This window comes from Ciconia boyciana, chromosome 5 (genome assembly GCF_034638445.1).
Source record: "Ciconia boyciana chromosome 5, ASM3463844v1, whole genome shotgun sequence".
NCBI lineage: Eukaryota > Metazoa > Chordata > Aves > Ciconiiformes > Ciconiidae > Ciconia > Ciconia boyciana.
The window spans coordinates 35,764,760-35,784,987 of record NC_132938.1 but is presented as its reverse complement, the minus strand read 5'-3'; the positions used below and the strand labels follow the sequence as shown (position 1 = coordinate 35,784,987).

The 20,228-nt window shown below is 38.5% G+C and overlaps 1 protein-coding gene across 4 annotated transcripts in view; it reads right to left on the bottom strand.

The window, feature by feature from the left end:
- FAT1 (FAT atypical cadherin 1) overlaps window positions 1-20,228 on the bottom strand; it is a 115,412-nt gene that overhangs the window by 37,454 nt on the left and 57,730 nt on the right. For all 4 annotated transcript variants that reach the window (XR_012042475.1, XM_072861462.1, XM_072861463.1 and 1 more), the window contains exons 4-7: window positions 19,925-19,986; window positions 14,603-14,932; window positions 13,862-14,072; window positions 9,574-9,713 (exon numbers count right to left, since the gene is read on the bottom strand). Coding sequence is in view for 3 of the 4 variants with exons in the window: in XM_072861462.1 (XP_072717563.1) it covers window positions 9,574-9,713; window positions 13,862-14,072; window positions 14,603-14,932; window positions 19,925-19,986 (743 nt within the window). In the remaining variant the exon portion in view is untranslated. The remainder of the gene's footprint in view (window positions 1-9,573; window positions 9,714-13,861; window positions 14,073-14,602; window positions 14,933-19,924; window positions 19,987-20,228) is intronic.

Here is a 20,228-nt window from a genome sequence, read left to right as displayed (position 1 = left end):
AATACAAACTAACACTGCACAGGAAAGTGCTGCCTCCCACAATTTATTAGATTTCTCAGAAAACGGAAGAAACAGAAAATAAACTAATAATTTGGCACATTGATAAAATCCCTTCAAAGATGTTGCTATGGAAACTAAGGAGTTTGCTTCTGTCATGAATTAGAAACTGATTAAAGAAAGGAAACAAAGAGTTGGAATAAATACTGATTTTCGGTGGGGAGAAAAATTTATGCTAGGTGACCTAGGATATGTATTAGGTCAAGTTTTGAAATGTATTCACTAACAAATTCAATTGAAAATGAAGAGCAAGAATGAAAAGAATATGACCTTAAATATGTTATTTTTTTGGGTTGTCATGATTAGAGAGGATGTAATAAAGCAACACAAGCACAGTTGCTGGTTTCTTTTTAAATTCTGTATAAATAAAATACATTTTAATGCATTTTGGAAAAAGAAATACAGAAGGGTCCAATACAGTCACTTACGTAGCATTTCAGTAAAAACACTTGCTTACTGAACACTGGTGCTCAGGAAAATGAAACCAAATGAAGATGGCCAACAAATTAAAAAAAAACAAATGCAGAAAAACCCAACCCTCAATACAAATCAAACTATACAAATATCTTTTGTATAAATAAAAGGTTAAAAGACCATATACAATTACAACACTAATGGATATTATGTTTTCAAAATGAACATGTCAACAATTTTTTTATTCAATTCCCACCTCCAACAGATTATTATGTTTAGACTCAGAAAAACAGTAAGCAAAAAGATAAAGTGTCAAATTTGATGAATTTAAATCAAAATTGCTATTTAAGTTCATGTCTATTTCTCCTTCAAATGAGGAAATACAGAAGCTTAGGTCAAAATCGGAGGTGAGAGGGAATGCAACTCCAGAGCAACTGCGTTAGATGAATCTTCGGAGCGGAAGACATGGCCACCTCTGCTGCTGGTACTACACAAAATGAATACAGGAAAGCAGCACTTCTAGAATGGAGCACCACAAAAAACTGTGCAAAGTACTTAGTTAAATGCCAGGAATGTAGTGACTGTGAAACCAACATTGGTACCTGCAAGACTAACCACACAGCCAATAAACCAGCTTAACTGAAAAGTGATCTGTTGATCATACTATCAGAAGGACCTAGCATCAACTTCCTCTGGTATTAGCTAGTGAAGCAGTTAAAAAGACCTTATCACTAAACACATGAGGAGACATCCTCCAAAAAGGTACTGTTGGGCTGAGCAGATAAGGAGATAGCTCATCCAAACGTACAGCACTATTAAATATGAATTATTAACAAAAATATTGCTAAAGAATAAACACTATGAATGGCTTGCTCAGGTATTCCATTACTTGTCAAATTACTTGCTCAGGCATGCAGTTTTTCTCCACACTGGTAGACACAACTACAAATACACAATTTGATCTATTAGTGCAGTCATTTTAAATGTACCTAAAATGCAAAGTTTATCTTAGACTCAAGTGCAAGGTGTTTTATCTACATACTTCAGGATTCATTTCTCTCTCACTGATGTTGTTACTTTGTGCCCCCCCCCCCCCCAGATTCTGGTGGACAAGCATAATGTGAATCAACAGGCACCCTTTTGGTAACTTGGCTCACTGCATGCTTGGCTGCTTTAATGAGGGGAGCAGCAGCTAGGAGGAAAGGAATTATTCCCCTCTATTTGGCACTCACTGGTGGGACTGTAGATCCACTACAGATTTGGGCCCTGCAGTCCAAGAGAGATCTTGACAAAATTGAAATGAACCCAGTGAAGGGCCATTAAAATCGATGGGTATCTAAAAGCTCTCCATCCACTGTCGAAAGGGAGGGCTGCGGGAAACTAGAATTAGACATAAGAAAAAATTATTTTCAAGGAGGGTTGTTAAACACTAACATAAAAGCATGTCCAAGGAACAGGTGTCATGCCCTGTCATCCCAGGCACTTAGAACCTGACAAGTCCCTGAACAACTTGATCCAACTCTGAAGTTTGCTCTGCTTTGAGCAGGAGTTTTAACTAGACAAACTCCAGGGGCTCCTTCCAATCTAAACTATTAAATAAATGTACTAAGGAAACCCTACTTTCAAGACAGGGATTCTTACCGATGCTAAGTGACAGGTGCTAGGTGTGCAATTTCCTTTTAAATACAAGACCACCAAATTTTCATGTAAACTGTTAAGGCCTTCAAATTAAATGAAAGGCACCGAAGTAATAATTGTGAGTGCAATTTTAAAGACTCACACAGAAAATATATGGGTTTGTGCACCTGAGAACAAAATACATGAAGAGCTTGTGTTATTCTAAAGTAACATGCATAATATAACAAAAACAGCTATTGAGGTTTTCTCAATGAAATGATAAAATTAAATTAAAATGAAATATACTAATATTATCTCTTAAGAAAGGAGTTGCATATTAAAGAGGCACACTATATAAAAGTTTATAATGTGATCTCTGAAACAAAATGGTCTGGAACTAAAGAAACTTGACTCATTCTGCAAGGCTATCCAAGAGCTGTGTTGCACAACTGTCCCCTACTCACAGATCTCACTGAGCGCGATGCAATGTCGTTATACAGACAGAGGAACAAAGCAGCCCAGGATTATTTAGGGGAAGGACTTGAAATCTATTAATTATTTGACAGATGAAACCTAAATTTGCATATGAATGCACTGATTATTAATAAGTTATGGAAGAGATATGTGCCATTGACAAAACATACTCTGTGCGTAATATTTAAATATGATGATCCTTTGGATTGTTTTAATGTAATTTTTCATTTGCTGATTCTATGTGGAGTTTAAAATCTCCTCCTCTCTCAATTCATAATTACATTATAGTTACATTGACACGTTCATAATCATTTTCATAAACAAAAAGTTACATTATCCAGAGATAATATAGCTGCATTCCAGTTTTAAAATGTCTTTGTGGAGCAGTGTGGTGATCACAAGCAAAAATGCACATTTAATCAATGAAGAATATTCATAGAATCATAGAATCGTTTAGGTTGGAAAAGACCTTTAAGATCATCAAGTCCAACCATTAACCTAGCACTGCCAAGTTCACCATTACACCATGTCCCTAAGCACCACATCTACTCGTCTTTTAAATACCTCCAGGGACAGTGACTCCATCACTTCCCTGGGCAGCCTGTTCCAATGCTTGACAACCCTTTCAGTAAAGAAATTCCTCCTAATATCCAATCTAAACCTCCCCTGGCACAACTTGAGGCCATTTCCTCTTGTCCTATCACTTCTTACCTGGGAGAAGAGACCGATACTCACCTCGCTACAACCTCCTTCCAGGTAGTTGTAGAGAGCGATAAGGTCTCCCCTCAGCCTCCTTTTCTCCAGACTAAACAACCCCAGTTCCCTCAGCTGCTCCTCATAAGACTTGGGCTCTAGACCCTTCACCAGCTTTGTTGCCCTTCTTTGGACACGCTCCAGCACCTCAATGCCTCTCTTTTAGCGAGGGGCCCAAAACTGAACACAGTATTCGAGGTGCGGCCTCACCAGTGCCGACTACAGGGACACGATCACTTCCCTAGTCCTGCTGGCCACACTATTCCTGATAGAAGCCAGGATGCTGTTGGCCTTCTTGGCCACCTGGACACACTGCTGGCTCATATTCAGCTGGCTGTCGACCAACACCCCCAAGTCCTTTTCTGCTGGGCAGCTTTCCAGCCACTCTTCCCCAAGCCTGTAGCATTGCATGGGGTTGTTGTGACCCAAATGCAGGACCTGACATTTAGCCTTGTTGAATCTCATACAATGGCCCCAGCCCATTGATCCAGCCTGTCCAGATCCCTCTGTAGAACCTTCCTACCCTCAAGCAAATCAACACTCCCGCACAACTTGGCATCGTCTGCAAACTTACTGAGGGTGCACTCCATCCCCTCATCCAGATCATTGATAAAGATATTAAACAGAACTGGCCCCCATACTGATCCCTGGGGAACACCACCTGTGACCAGCTGCCAACTGGAGTAAACTCCATTCACCACCACCCTTTGGGCCCAGCCATCCAGCCAGTTTTTTACCCAGCAAAGAGTATGCCTGTCCAAGCCATGAGCAGCCAGTTTCTCCAGGACAATGCTGTGGGAGACAGCGTCAAAGGCTTTACTAAAGTCTAGGTAGACAACATCCACAGCCTTTCCCTCATCCGCTAAGCGGGTCACCTTGTCATAGAAGGAAATCAAGTTAGTCAAGCAGGACCTTTCATAAACCCATGCCAACTGGGCCTGATCACCTGGTTGGCCTGTACGTGCCACGTGACGGCACTCAAGATGATCTGCAACATAACCTTCCCTGGCACCGAGGTCAGACTGACAGGCCTGTAGTTCCCTGGACCCTCCTTTTGGCCCTTCTCATAGATTGGCATCACATTTGCTAACCTCCAGTCAACTGGGACCTCCCTGGTTAGCCAGGACTGTTGATAAAGGATTGAAAGCTGCTTGGTGAACACTTCCTCCAGCTCCCTCAGTACCCTTGGGTGGATCCCATCTGGCCCCATAGACCTGTGTGTGTCTAAGTGGTGTAGCGGGTTGCTAACCATTTCCCCTTGGATTATGGGGGCTTCATTCTGCTCCCCATCCCTGTCTTCCAGCTCAGGGGGCTGGGTACCCAGAGAACAACTCATCTTACTATTATAGACTGAGGCAAAGGCGGCATCAAGTACCTCAGCCTCTTCCTCATCCTTTGTCACTATGTTTCTCCCCCCGCATCCAATAAAGGATGGAGATTCTCCTTAGCCCTCCTTTTGTTGCTAATGTATTATAGAAACATTTTTTATTGTCTTTTACAGCAGTAGCCAGATTAAGCTCTAGTTAGGCTTTGGCCCTTCTAATTTTCTCCCTGCACAGCCTTGCTACACCTTTGTAGTCCTCCTGAGTTGCCTGCCCCTTCTTCAAAGGTCATAAACTCTCATTTTTTCCTGAGTTCCAGCCAAAGCTCTCTGTTCAGCCAGGCCAGTCTTCTTCCCCGCCAGCTTGTCTTTTGGCACATGGGGATGGCCTGCTCCTGTGCCTTTAACATTTCCTTCTTGAAGAATGTCCAGCCTTCCTGGACTCCTTTGCCCTTCAGGACTGCTTCCCAAGGGACTCTATCAACCAGGCTCCTCAACAGGCCAAAGTCTGCCCTCCAGAAGTCCAAGGTAGCAGTTCTGCTGACCCCCCTCCTTACTTCTCCAAGAACTGAAAACTCTAACATTTTGTGATCACTCTGCCCAAGACAGCCTCCAGTCATCACATCACCTACAAGTCCTTCTCTGTTCACAAACAACAGGTCCAGGGGGGCACCTTCCCTAGTTGGCTCACTTGCCAGCTGTGTCAGGAAGTTATCTTCCACACGCTCCAGGAATCTCCTAGACTGTTTCCTCTCTGCTGTGTTGTATTTCCAGCAGACATCTGGTAGGTTGAAGTCCCCCACAAGGACAAGGGCTAGCGATTGTGAGACTTCTCCCAGCTGCTTACAGAATATTGCATCTGCCTCTTCATCCTGGGTGGGTGGTCTATAACAGACTCCCACCACAATATCTGCCTTGTTGGCCTTCCCCCCTGATTCTTACCCATAAACACTCAACCCTATCATCACCATCATTCATCTCTAGACAGTCAAAACACTCCCTAACATACAGGGCTACCCCATGGCCTCTCCTGCCTTGCCCATCCCTCCTGAAGAGTTTATAGCCATCCATTGCTACGCTCCAGTTGTGTGAGTCATCCCACCATATTTCTGTGATGGCAGCTATATCACAGTTTTCCTGCTGCACAATGGCTTCCAGCTCCTCCTGTTTGTTGCCCATGCTGTGTACATTGGTGTAGATGCACTTCATTTGGGCTATTGATCCTGTCACCTTTCTGGGGGGAGAAGCCCTAATTCCTACGTGACCATTCTCAGGCACTTCTGGGGTTTCTAACATATCAATAACCCTTCCATCTTTGCTGCTGCATGGATCTCCGTCCCCTACCTCCACTGAGGTAGCAGACTGAAGGACCTCGCTAGCACAGCGTCCCTCAAATATTGGCATGCCACCCTCAGCCTTACCTCTAGCGAGCCTGGTTTTATCCCTTTCCCCCTTCAAATCTAGTTTAAAGCTCTTTCCATGATGAGCTCTGCTAACTCCTGTGCAAAGATCCTTTTCCCTCTCTGAGACGGGATAAATTTTGCATAAAGCAAGATTAAATATTCTGCAATAGCACAGCAACAGGTAAAATGCTGCAATTAGCTTTAAATCATCTTAAGTATTACTTCCAGTGAAAAAAAATCTTAGACATAGCAATGACTAGAAGTGGCTATAGCTTGAAACAGGAATTTTTTTTTTCTTTCTTTTTGTTTTCCCCCCAAAAAGCAACTCAATAGTTCACATATTGCTACTTACAGCCTGTGAATAACCTTTTCTATTTCAGGCCAAAAAATTATAAAACAAAAACATGAGTACCTTGATTCGTTTTTTTAATGATATTCCTTCCTAGTGTGACACTAGTCATCTCTAACATCATCTGTCAAACACCAGCACCGTAGGCCTGGAATTTGCTTGTCCTTGTTTTGCATCATGCATTTGGCATTTAGATGCATGCAAAATTCTAATAGCCTCCACGCCTACTGCTGCTGTATTTTTCAAAAAAGCTATTTAACTGAAGTCCTGAAAGAGTCAAATGCTCTACAGATGTTAATGGCCTGAGGCCAGCAAATGCCTTCTAGTTTGAAGTCAGATTCAATACACTGCTTTTACACAATAAGATTTTCGTTTCTTGTCCCCCTCCCCAATGTCTTGAAAATGTCATTTCCTTTTTCAAATTAAATGTAAAATTACTTAATCTGCTGTTAATCAAGGTCTGTTAAATTGTTTACTCTATTTCCAATGTTTACAGCAATTACTTTGTAAGCTAAAAGCTGTGTATGGCATATTGTTGTTCCTAATGTATGCACTCAGTATTCAGAATTTCTTTTGCCTGTCACTCCATTTTAACTGTTTATCAGCTCTTAGAAGAATCTAACACCACATCAACACTCAAACTTTAATCATCATTATTTCAGCAGTGAGTAATGGAATTTACACAGTGGCAGCCATAAATCACACCTTCAACTTTGATTTCATATCAACATTTTTAATTCCCCTGAAATTAAGCCTCATCTGAAATGCATCTTCTTAACGATAGTCCTGAGGGCTATCTTAACAGATCAGTCCACTTGGGTGGGCCAGGAGTTATAGGGGAGATGAGAGAATCCGTTAGAATCAGGAGTCTGTTCATGCACCAACAGTTGCAGAGTTTGAACTAATCCATGCTCCTCAATCTGTATACCACAGTAACGTGAGACTCAAACAGCAACAACATAACTTGTGCTTATCCCACAAACAGGGGAAAAAGGAAGACAACGCAAAGGAAGTCTTTGTGCTCGCTTGTAACAGAAACCACAACCTCTGCTCCTGCCAGCTCTAGCTGAGAGAGGAAAGGAAAGACCCAAAAGAAAATCATACAAAAAACAATCACAGAAATAAGAGATGATAAATTTGAGACTACTACTCCAATTCTTCTGCAGAAGACTGCTGTGGTAAATGTTTATAATGTTCACTCAGCTTTACAAAATGCTAAAATAACAAATTCATTTAAAGAAATTGGACAAAAGCTACACTGTGCACTTCCGAGAAGAACTAAATGAATTGCATAACCCAGAGGAAGAGAAGGGGTGAGGGTTAAAGTATTTTTGTGACCTTCCGATTCTTGGTTGTTTCCAGAAGACAAAGCAGATTATGGTTCAACTGTGACAGCTCAGGACGCCTGCGTAAATTCAGCTATATAAGCAGCAGCACTGGATAGAGTATCTGCAGTCATCGAGACCACATATTCAGCCTTTACTAGTCCCCAGGCTACCCTGACACGCTCTGCATGGTGGCATTTTTGACTGCATTCTTGGGAGGCAAGGCAAGTGTATGTGAAAAGCCTTTTGCTGTCTTTCTGCCTTTCCTAGCAAAAGTAATTCTCTTTTAGCTGGATTTGGGTTTCTTCTAATTTTTTTTCAAACTAATTCATGCCTTCTATCCAGCATTCTGTAATCGGTAGAAATAAATCTGCTGAATATTTTTACTACAACTAGGCACTATATTTACAGCAGGATTCTCCAAACCTTTTACGGTGGTCATCAGCACCAGCAGCAATGGCACCACACCTACGATAGCAGCAAGTTCTGACTGGGGAACACGTTGTCGTGTTTGGAGATTCATGGTCTAGAATATCACTGACAATTGTCACCATTAAAGGAAAAGGCAGCTCAAAGGAAACTGCTAACCTTGCAATCTTCTACTATTGAATTTAGTCTATTTGACCCATCAAGCCTCCAGACATGCAGTCAGCTCAATAAAGATTCTGTTTTAAATCCTAAACATTGACAAGAAACCTCTTTCCCTCTGGCCGAAAGGAGGAAGAGAACGTATAAGACATTAGAAAAAATGACAGAAAAACATACACACTGCACAGAAGTTGAACAGCAAGAAATTGCATTCATAACACAGACTTCCATGTACAGAAAAGACAGTAGCAACTCACTTACTGCTCTTCGAGCTCCTGAGCGGTAGCTCAATGATAGGGGTAGGCAACACAGACACATCATTATCCCAATCCAACAGTCTCAAATCAGTAAATAAATCCTTTCCTTTCTATTTGGAAGAAAAGTGGAGCTCCTCTATGCTCATGGCTCTATTCACACCAACCTCAGCTAAACCTTACTTCCAAATATATTCAAGTTCTGGGATGGGGGAAGAAACTAGATGGGAAAAACAGAAGGGATATGCATCATAACCTACTTTACTATGAGTTATTTCCAGTAGTGTCACAAAAGGCTTCTGCCTTAAAGTGAACTTATTAGTCTAACTGCAAAGAATTGCCACCACCATGGAGCCTTAGTAGAGATGTAATTTGAAAAAAATTTGCTTTGTCTAAGATTGCTGCTATTTGGAGCGTGTTTGGCAATCTCTACCTCCACTGAAGCTAAAAGAAAGTACTCAGTAAGATACACAGAGATGTTATAATCTAAAGCTTGTTTCTATATGCACACCATGCAGAAGGAGCAGCTCAGTTTCATAAAATGCTAATTGGACATTCTACAAATTGTCATCCACATATCTTGGGGGGGGTGGGAACCAAACAACCTTACAATGGTCTTAAATTTCACGCGAAGTAATCATATTATTTGGTGATTTTGGGGGAGCTGAATAAAGAGGGGTAATTCAGATAAGAAGTATTAATCCTTTTCTTGTGAGTAAATCATGCATGGAAGGGCTTAGTTTCTGTTTTCATTTACTCAGCTAATGTAGGAACATGATATAACTTAAAAGCTGCTGAGTCAGACTATACATAGTAACACACGATCTTCCACCTGGACTGCCAAACAACATGGCTCTTTGAATATCAGAATCCACTTCTATTTTAGACAGAGTCCCTAATTTATATAAACCATATTCATTGTCCAGGATGAAAAAAATGGTAAGGAGAAAATGCAACACCCTCCCCACCCCCCAGGTACAAATTTCTTCTGTAAGTGCTTCATTAGAAAGTCCATTACCTGAGTGCTGATAGATCTGGTTCCATCTGTTGCCTCTACTGTCAAGTTGTAATTGGATTTCTGTTCTGCGTCAAGAGGTCTAGCAACAATGATAGTTCCCGTGCCCTTGTCCACATCAAATCGACTGTCATAGTTGCCACCTTGTTCAGGAAATTGGGAGAGGGAGAAGTTCATAAAACACAGCACTATTGCATTATTTTCATGTATGATTATGTTCTGTCTTCAGATGCTTAATGAAGGTGGAACCATATACACATATACTTATATATACACTTATTTTAAACCCTTTGGTTTTTTTCTGGTAATGTGATATGCTGCTACTTACAGATACTTAAAACTGATTAGTTTTGGACAAAGCTGATTTGTCTGGCTCATGGAAAGTTAGCAGGTAGATTCTTAGCAAGATTCTCTACTTTTTTTTAACCAGAATTCAAAGATTCCAAATAGCAGGAAACTGAGAATTACTAGGTGAAGTGTGACAGTTTATTCTGTGCAGTCATGCTAATTAGCAAAAAATACACTTTTAATAAAAATAAATGAAAATCCCAAATCAGAAATACTGACAAATTTGTGTCCTTTGGATCAGAGTACAAATTACTATACTCATATATGACTACAGATGAGGTTGAAAAAGCTACAGTACCTCCAAAGGATTCTCATCTCAGTGCTGAGTATCTAAAGAACTCACTGCCTAACTCCTACTGAAATAAGCAGGACTCAGATGAGTGCTAAATGTTTAAATGCCCAGTGTTTAAATATGGCCAAGCTCCTTTTCTGAAGCAAATTATCTTAATTTCCCTTGTGAAACTTTCAAATTACCCTTTGAAATATAGTTAAATAACCATGTAGATCAATAGTTAAACTTAGTCATTTAAACATTTAATTGATCATCATCATGCCACCCCGAGCAGACTGTCATGAGAATGCAATGTCCATTAAGTCCAAATATTGTTAGCAATGATAAATACTGCCATTTAACTACAATTGCTTTAGACCTCTCAATAAACTGCCTAAAATGGAGGAATCAATTTTTATTTTGGTCAAGCCAGTGCTAGATATGGCAAACCAATTTCTCCTAATTATGTGCATGTGTTTTTCTAATTCTGAATGCCTTTTATGAAAAGCCAAGGCTACAAGTGAGAGGTTGAAGTTCCAAAGGTTGCAAATTTATACTTAATCCAAGAAAGAACAGTAAATACTGAAATGGGCCCCCCATTCACAAGTAAAAAGGATTTCACCTTCAGAAGGTTCCATTGCATGACAGACATATCAGTTTAGGAAAGATGGGCTGGGTTCTGCTTCACTGGATTTAAGATATTTGATAATGACAAATATAATGTAATTTTTCTAGTTTAATTGAAAGCCAATTCCTCTTACTAGCCCAGAAGCAGTTTCTGAATCACATGAATGGATATAAACTGGACACCATGAAAGGCAGCAGCTTTTTTTTTTTTTTTTTTAAACAGGCATACATAAATTTTTTTCTAATGGCCTTTGTGCAAGTTGTCAGCTTCAGAAAGTTAGTCTCTAACTTTTCTTTTATAGTTGGCATGCGATACCATTTTCTCAGATGGCTAGGAGAGGAGAATTTAATGTCTCAATGAAGTCATCTCCATTTTAAGGGAAGAGTAGGGTGAATGGGTATGAATCTTTTCATTCAGTTTCCCTGGTACAAGGACAAGCTCACTAACCAACTTTTTTTTCTTCCTTATCAAGGAAATCACAAAGGCCTTGCCTAATTTTTGTAGTAGTGGTGATATCTGGTAATCCGCTGAAGCAGAACTCAACCCAAACTTCTGCATCTGGTACACTGAAAGTGTAACAGCAACAGTTTTGGCCAAAGCCAAAACTGGATGCTCTGAATTGGTGCTGTATAAATGTAATGATGACAAAACAAAACAAAAACGAACCTGTCACAAATGCAACTGTGAGCACTTTGATTTCCGAAGGGTTAATAAAATAAATATTTTATAAATGTACGCTTTCATTTCAGATCTCATAATCTGGTAATAAATTATGTGATCTCAGCAGATACCTTCTGCTGTACAGTTCAGGTCACAAGCCATCTGAAAGATGTAAAATACTTCACTAGCAAGCTTGTCTCCTGGCTCAGCCAAAAAGAAAGAAAGCATGGAAAGCAAGCACAGAACACAAAGGAAAGCTGTCAATCAAATTAATTCATGCTATTAGAAACAGTAAAAGAGGGCAGTAAAGTGACCACCTGCAAGAGTAGCCGATAATTTCACATGATCACATATCAAACTTCCCAAAACACTTTTACTAAGAAAATAGTCAAAATAAAACGGTTTCTTTTACAGTGTATAGACAAGTTCTGCTCTTTCCCCTTGGAGTTTTCTATATGTCTTTCTAAAAACAGCAGGAAAAGATAATTTTCTGTTTTAAGCATACAATAAAAATTATGTAAATGTCCAAACTGTGCTGCATGCTTAGAAGGAGCAAATCAAAATAATACTATCATCAGAATTCTATTCAGCTGTACACACTGTTCAGAGTGCACAGCAGTTGAAGCAAACTAAAAAGAACCATAGAAAAGTACATCCTCAATCTAATCAACAAATTTTGCTAATTAAAGACCCCAGGAAAGGCTATTGCTGTAACTCTGTGGAAACTCTCAAGACCTGAGGCCTCTTCCATCTACTCCCTTTCATCTCCATGAACCACTCACCTTTTTCTGACAGTATCCCTTTCTTAACTTTTCCTTTAATGGACTCTTTTTGGTCTACAGATGTTTCTGTTTATTGTTGACTGGATAACCCTGTTTGAATTGGAGCACATGGAACCTTCTCCTCTCTCCTGCTCACTTAAGTTATTTTTATATTTTATGGTTTTCTACTCCCTTGTCTATGTGTGTGTATGTTTGGGAGAATAGTAAAAGAGCAGCCTCATTTCCAAAACACCTCTAATGCAGAGAGCTTTGCCCCTGTGAGAATGCAAGGAGGCATCTTGAACTCTTTACTCCCTCTACACAGTTGTACAGATCTCTAACCCCTCGGTTTGTCTAAACGTAAAAACTTTTTATTCAACTATGATCTATTTGGACAGGAACTCATTTTTTTTTCCAGAATACATTAGAAAGAATAATTTAAAAAAAAAAATCAATGTAAGTATTTAATACATTAGAAATTATTATCAATATCATCACAGGTTGTTCACCAATGAAGCATGCATTTAGGGAAGATTGCATCTGTTCTCACGTGCCTGAAAGTTTTCTGAGAACACCCTCAAGTATTTGGCATTTATACATTCCTGCTACATGTATCAGTTTTACAAACTTTGTTTTTACCTGTTGCTGTTCTCAGAATCCCTGAGGAAATACATACCATCAAAACAGATCTTAAAATTAATTAAATTTTTAAGAAGTAATTCAAAAAATGCTTTCCCCAACAACTTAAGACCATAATCACAGCTAAAATTTTCAGCAGTAACCCAGGTGAAAAGGATCCTTCTCTCTCTCTTGTGAATGTAGTGGAAAAATCCCAAACTGATAGGGCTATCTTAAGACCAGAAACAGTGCACTATAAGATACCTCTCCTGAAACAAGGCTGTGCTCTTCTCCTTGATTCTGAAGCACATAACACAAGACAGAACCTGTTTTTAGTATCAGCTCTACAGTGAACACTCTGTGTATTCCTGGTGCTCAGAGGTCTAGAGAGTCAGTCTAAAATTAAAGAGTACTATTCATTTTGTCACCACAGCATCAATGTATAGTCACATTACTGATTAGAATTCCCCTTTCAATGGTAGAACCTAAGGTATGATACAGTAGTAAGAATATGTACAGGAAGAAGTTTGCTGAGGTTAGGAACATTGCAAGCTTTCCTTTTAGTACTGGATCAAGGGACGGCAAACTGAGAAGCAGCCCAGAGGACAAGAAATCAATGTGAACAGTATAATCTCTCTTTGGGTGTACTATCCCGATTTGTGGAAAACTTGCATTTTCTTTCTTTCCCTATCCTACAGTCTATGAGATTGATTTGATTAGTTTTAATTTCACTGACACAATATTTATAAGTAATTTCCAAAACTGCAACACAGCAGATATTTTGCAACATAATTTTAATCTCTGATATATAGTGGCATGGATAAAAATTTAAGTAATTTTGTTTTATAATGAAATAAGGGAAAAAATACGCATCTACAGATAAAGAATGCCAAAACCTTGCATTATTTAGAAGAGCGATTAAGAAACCAAGCTGCAATAAGCCCTCCAGTATCTCAGACTCCATGCATTTGTTTCTAATAATAAAAGCCCTTAAGGCATCCTTACCCGTTATGTCAAACCAAAGTGGTGTTCCAAGAGGTTCAACAGCTATTACACCAATCATGTGAGCAACTGGGTCACTTTCCATCACCGTAAAAGAAAAAAATGCTTCCTCAAAATAAATGGGCTCTGTGGGTGGGACGGGCTTTGGAATCCATTCTATGTGAAGCCGCGTAGTTGATGATTTTTGTGGACGACCATTATCTACAGCTTTAATCTGTGAAACAGACACATCTTTTAGGCTACAGGATCACATAAATCATTATGTCACATAAATGGAAAAGTAGTAATAAGCTCCAAGCTTGTTTGCTTGTGTGAGACATATCCAAAAAGGTTAAGTGTCTCTCAAAGTGCCACTTGCCCTTCATTATCTGGGCAGCAAATGGAGAAAAAGTATGCAGCACCTGATAGTAGCACAAACTGTTACCATAAATTCACTTTTATTTTGCTTTCTTCCCGAAAGAGAGTCAAACTGTTTGTTTATGTTCCCTCATCATGTTCACTATCTGTCCAGTTCTGGAAAAGAACAGCAGCTTCTTTATTCACTTTCTCAATACAAACATCTGAAATCATCCTTTAAAAAAAACCCAAAACAAACAAACCCACAAAACAATACTTCTGGATTTGTTGAAGCTTTCTTCCTTCAGATACTGCAGTCACTCATCCGCCAGCTACTGAATAAGAAGTGATGAGAATACAGATAAAAGAACCCTTCACGTATTCATGATATAAAAGATTTTGACTCACTGAAAGGATATCATAGTCCCTTGCTGCAGAAAATTTCTTTGATGAAACCATTCCAGTTTTCGGTTCAATAAAGAATTTGCCATGTTCGTCACCATCTTCAATGCTGTAAGAGATCTCTGCATTGGGGCCTTCATCTTTATCTACAGCAATAACTCGATAGATCGGCTCTCTCCTAGCAGTTCTCTCCCGTTCTGGCTTACCACGCTCTGGAAGCCGGATTTTGTAGAACTTTTGCAAGAACTGAGGCTTATTGTCATTCTCATCTAAGACCTTCACGATCACCCGTGCAATTGTTGATTTTGCAGGAATACCGTTGTCTGTTACCGTTACCTGTTTTTATTAAAAAGGATATGGTTAGCGCTCAATTCAAATACAGTCTTTCCAACAATGCTCTTTTAAAATCAGATTTTCCTACAACTGCCTACGACAACTGTAAAGTAATTCCCTAACTTCGGTTACTTAAAGACCATTGTGTAAAGCTATTTGGTGTATATTTACAAAAGGCACTACAAAAGTTTATTCAGCCACTATCTTAACATTTTGACGCTTCATGTATGGCATGTAGGAGTCGACAGATGTATATTAAATCTATTTCACTATTTTGCAGCATTGTAACTGAAATATTAACTTGAGTTCAGGAACAGCACACAAGTATAGTATCTCTGATAACAGCTTCACTGTAATAATCTCAATATACTTTCAGCCTAGTGTTTCCTTGCAACTTTTCAATTTAATAATTTGATTTTACACCTCAAAAGATGCAATTCATAAGAATATAAGTTTCAGAATTTGACAGGCCTATGCACTAAAAATCCCCTATGTTTTAAGACATAAAATCACTGTCCTGTTTGAAAGAAGCTTAAAAAATTTCTTTTTAAGGAAGACACACAACAATCTATTTCCATGGACTAAATGAAATGGGAAATTAAAGCAAGTCTGGTCTTCCAGAAATAGTCAGAATTTCTACTAAAAAGCCAGGAAATTAGTATGAAATCTACAATATTAATTCTAGGACTGATCTGATGTTATCGGCATGGGCAGTGAACAAAAATATAATAAAAGTAAGAGTTATGTTAATTTGAAGTCAGAAAACAGAGAAAAAAATCCTTATCTAGTGGAAAATGACCAAAGTGATGGAAAAAACTTAGGTCATTTATAGGACTCTTACCTCATTACCTTAACTTTTACCTATTTAATCCCTTATTGGTTAATAAGGGGTTAAATATGAGCATATGTAAATTACTTTAGCATCTATTTCAAAGAAGAAAAGGATGGGGGTTTATATTCCTGCTTCCTGCAAGAGCTTGGTTAGTAGACGAGTTACAGAATCAGGCCCATCGTTTTCTGGCTGCTCCCTGCCATCTACATAAAAGCTAATGGGCTCAGACAGACGCCAGGCATTTCCAAGGGAAAGTTTAGCTGCTATTACATAGAGCATGTAAAACAAATACAAATTCTTCATTGATAACAGTATTACCTGACCTCTAGCAGTTTGGCTAAATCTCAGTTTCTGAAGGGGATGTTTTCCAAAAAATTGGCATTAAAGACACAAGGAATAATGACGGGTAAAGACATTTTTTTTCTTTGTCAATCTTTCATGTTCTTTTCCTTACTTTCTCTTTGCTGTTGGGTTGGTTTTGGTTTTAGCTGTAGAATTTTAATCCTTGTATCTCTCATTTTAAGAACAATTTTATGACCTGGTACAGCACTCTTCCTCAGCCTTTCTATGGTCTCCCCTTCATCTTCTTTTCCTCACTCCTTTTTTTCTTTCTCCTTTAAAAGCACCTTCCTTGACTTAATTTACCTTCCTTATTATTACACAGAAACACACAGGGATGTCTAAGGGTCACCTATGCCAGCTCTGCTGTAATTAGAGGAAATTGATAAACTGAGATATGCTCATATATCTACAAGTATACTTGTATATATATATATATATACTCTACCGGATACTTGTCAAAGCTGTAGAGGAATGAAAAAAAAAAATAACTTAAACACCCAATGTTTCTAACAAGTTCTATGGGAAATGTGTTACACACTCCAGTTTTATTTTGGTTTTGAGTTTGTAAGGAAGATGCAAGTCTTTGCTGGGAGGAAGCTCCGTATAGAAGTCAGTCACTACAGTAGCACTGGGAAAATATTATAGGGAAGATATATGGTTGGACTCGATGATCTTAAAGGTCTTTTCCAATCTAAATGATTCTAGGATTCTAAGATCAGTGCTGTGAAGGGTGTTAAACAAAACCAACCCCCCTTAACCCAAACAAAAAAACCCTACACACCACTGATATAGGATATTCCAGTTCCAACAAGCCCACCCCTATCTGGGGAGAACAAGTGTTTTTCTTCAAGAATGTGGGTGGTGAACTCCTTCCCTTGTTATTAGGATGCCCTGGGAAATCTGACTATGGAAAAACATAAGGATTCAAGGATAACATGGATACAAAATACTGAAATGAATACTAATGAAAGACTAGAATTGAATCCCTGACAAAAAATTAATTTACATTGACATGAATGAGGACATGATCAGATACTCTTTTTTTTTTTTTTTTTTTGCTCGTTCTCATCTATTTTAGGAAAAAAATATGGAAATACAAATGAAACGTGGTATAACTTGCAAGCATGAAGGAAATGAAAAAGCATGAGTAAAGTGATTAACCACGACAAAATACATGAACTGCAACATGAAATGCAAATATTCATGCTCATCTCTAACAGATGGTAGGATTTCCACATACATGAATATCTGTTCCCTTTAGTACTTGTAATGGAACACCAGTTCACAAAAAAAACCCAAAAAACAAAACACATCCCAAAAGAGGAAATTCCAAGGGGTATGGAATAACTTGTCCGTTAACATAAAATCAGCATTGCCCTGATCCAAGCAGAAAAAAACCGGCAAATTTGAGGAAAACCTAGTTTGATTTGAATGCAACATGAGTTTTGAAGGCATTACTGACACAACAAACAGAATACTAAGATATGAGAGAATAACATGAAGCTAACCTAAAATAATTGCATTAAAAAGTGTCAATTGGCACTCAGAAAATAGTTACAAGTTGGGAATAAAAGAATGGGGCATATTAATTACTATTATGTAAGCAGGAGTGCAATCAGGGATCAAATTTAATAGCAAACAAGGAATAAACCCACCAACCCATCTGGTCAACATTTCAATGCTCAATTAATTAGCCAGATGCTCAGCACTTGGCTCATATTATTGCCTGCTATTCTGTGCATTTCTGGGTTTCTTGCCAACCTATTTTCAAAGGTGTCAACATAAAACTAACAAATGGGAAAACTGCTACTTTGGACTGTGCTGTCTGTCATTCTCACCCTGTAGTTAGAATCATAGAATGCTTTGGATTGGAAGGGACCTTTACAGGTCATCTAGTGAAGAGTTCTTCCGTCAGATACTTTGCAGACTTTTATTTTAAACTTTAACAACCAGCTGGGATTCAAAATGAAGGAAGAATGAAGAACTATAAATAATACCAGCAGGCAATAACCAATATTCCAAAATAAAGAGCAATCAGCTTAATCTGCTATCTTTATAGAAAATGCTGAAACCAGGAGGATTTGTGTTCCTTTGTGTGATACTGTAACCTTAAAACAACTTTCTGAGTTCTGTACATGTTATCTTGTAATAACCTAGGTTAAATTAGCAGGCATGACTGCTAGCAGACAACTGCCCATAGCATTACACTGCTAGTGTAATCTCTGGCATAAGTTTTGGCCTAGAACAAGTAGCACACTCCCACACATTGCCTAGCTGCAGCCTGAGAATTCACACAATTCAGGCACCCTTCTCAACAGGCAATTTGGACATGGCCACCCTGTTCCAGGGGTAAGGTATAAGCAATCAAAGCCATACTGTGCCAGGTGGCTTCAGGGTCAGAGAAAGATCCACAGCTCATTTTATTTACTGTATAAATCTAATACAAAACCCAGCACAATATGCAGAGGAGTAAGTCATGAGATACCAATTTGACAACCAATATACATAGCAGTGGTCAAGAAATCAGATATAACTGACATGAAGTGCTTTGGGAAACTGACACAAGCAGATTTAAGGAGGTAATTTAAAAAGAGTAATACAGTGACTTTACAATTTAGAGGAATAATGTGTCTAGTACTGAACCAGATTTGCCAATTAATTAACTTTGCTATTACTACTACTAGAAACACATTGCAGAGGAAATTTCACCCTATTACTACTTATGTGCAAAGAGCTCTTTCCAAAGCTGATACAGAAATGAAAATAATGATAAAAATTTAGTCCAACAGCTGCATTAATCCAGCCTGCAATGCACGAAAGGGATAGAAAAGGGCCAGGAAGACTGCATGTACACTGAAGTTCTGCAAAAGGATAGTTTGTGCTATCAAGGAATACCATTCACCTCCAAGCCTATGCAGTCCTTGCATTCCTATTAGAAAATCCTTCTACAGATTTCACAAGTTTTGAGTAAGTCTGGACTTGCTTGTCTAGCTTTAATGTTAGTTTTGCCAACTCACATGCAGTCCTTTATCTATCATCCAGGAGGAGAGGCTCAATAAAGGTTCCAGATAAATCTTAGTATGTAAGTATCACTGTGAATATTAAGTCTTCATTGCAGGTGAAGTACAACGCTGTCACACTGTATGACAACACTGTGAAACTGGAAGACCTCCAGTTGTCTACATGTTTTTCTTTCATGTTGTTTGACAGAAAACGAGAATAGCTGTTACACAAATTCCAGGCGATCGATTAAATGTAACTAAATAAAAGAATTATGTCAAGAATTTCATGCTCTTGGACGCCAAATCTATAATGCATATTTTGCAAATCATCTACTTATGCGATTGATAAATATGTTATGCAGAAAAAAGGTCTACTCACTTACAATCTGTTTGTATTCTCAATGTTAAAAAAAGATTCTGCATTTCTTTTTCAGAGGTCTATGTTCAGCAAAAGGCAGGCTGAAATAGCTATTCCAATAATTACACAGTAAGAAAAACAAAACCAAAAAAAGAATCATACTCCTCCTTTTAACAATCATACCTTTGTACTGTTTGAAAGAAAATATTGGTTTACAGATATAAAAACAAAAAATTGCCTTCTAGCCGTATTTTAACTCTTTTTTTAAGAAAAAGTCCCAACACACTGGTTTTATAAGATAGGTAGTTTTGTGCATTGCAATATAATGAGAAGCAAATTACTTCTGAAATCCAGTTCTCTAAATTCTTCATACAGTAATCAAGTATGGTAAACTTCACTCTCTGTAAAAGAGCAATGAACTTACAGTCGCTGTTTTTCAGAGAACTAAAGAAATTATTTACCTCCAGTATGTGCTCTGCCTGCTGCTCTCGATCTAGTTTTCTAGATGTGGTTGTAATTAGACCTGTAAACATAAAAGAATAATTAATCAGATCCTTCAAGAAAATAATCTGAATGAAGGTTAGGTTAAACCAGTAGTTACTGATATACCCTATCTCAATTTCTTCTTAGGTGGTCTCTTCTATTTTTGCAGAACTTATGCTTTCATTAAGGGAAGGGGTGAGGGGTTTCTAATCCTTAAGGGCCATGAAAATATTCTTTGCGATCTGAAAGTTAAGCTGTTGTAGCTCTTAAGACAGCCACAGT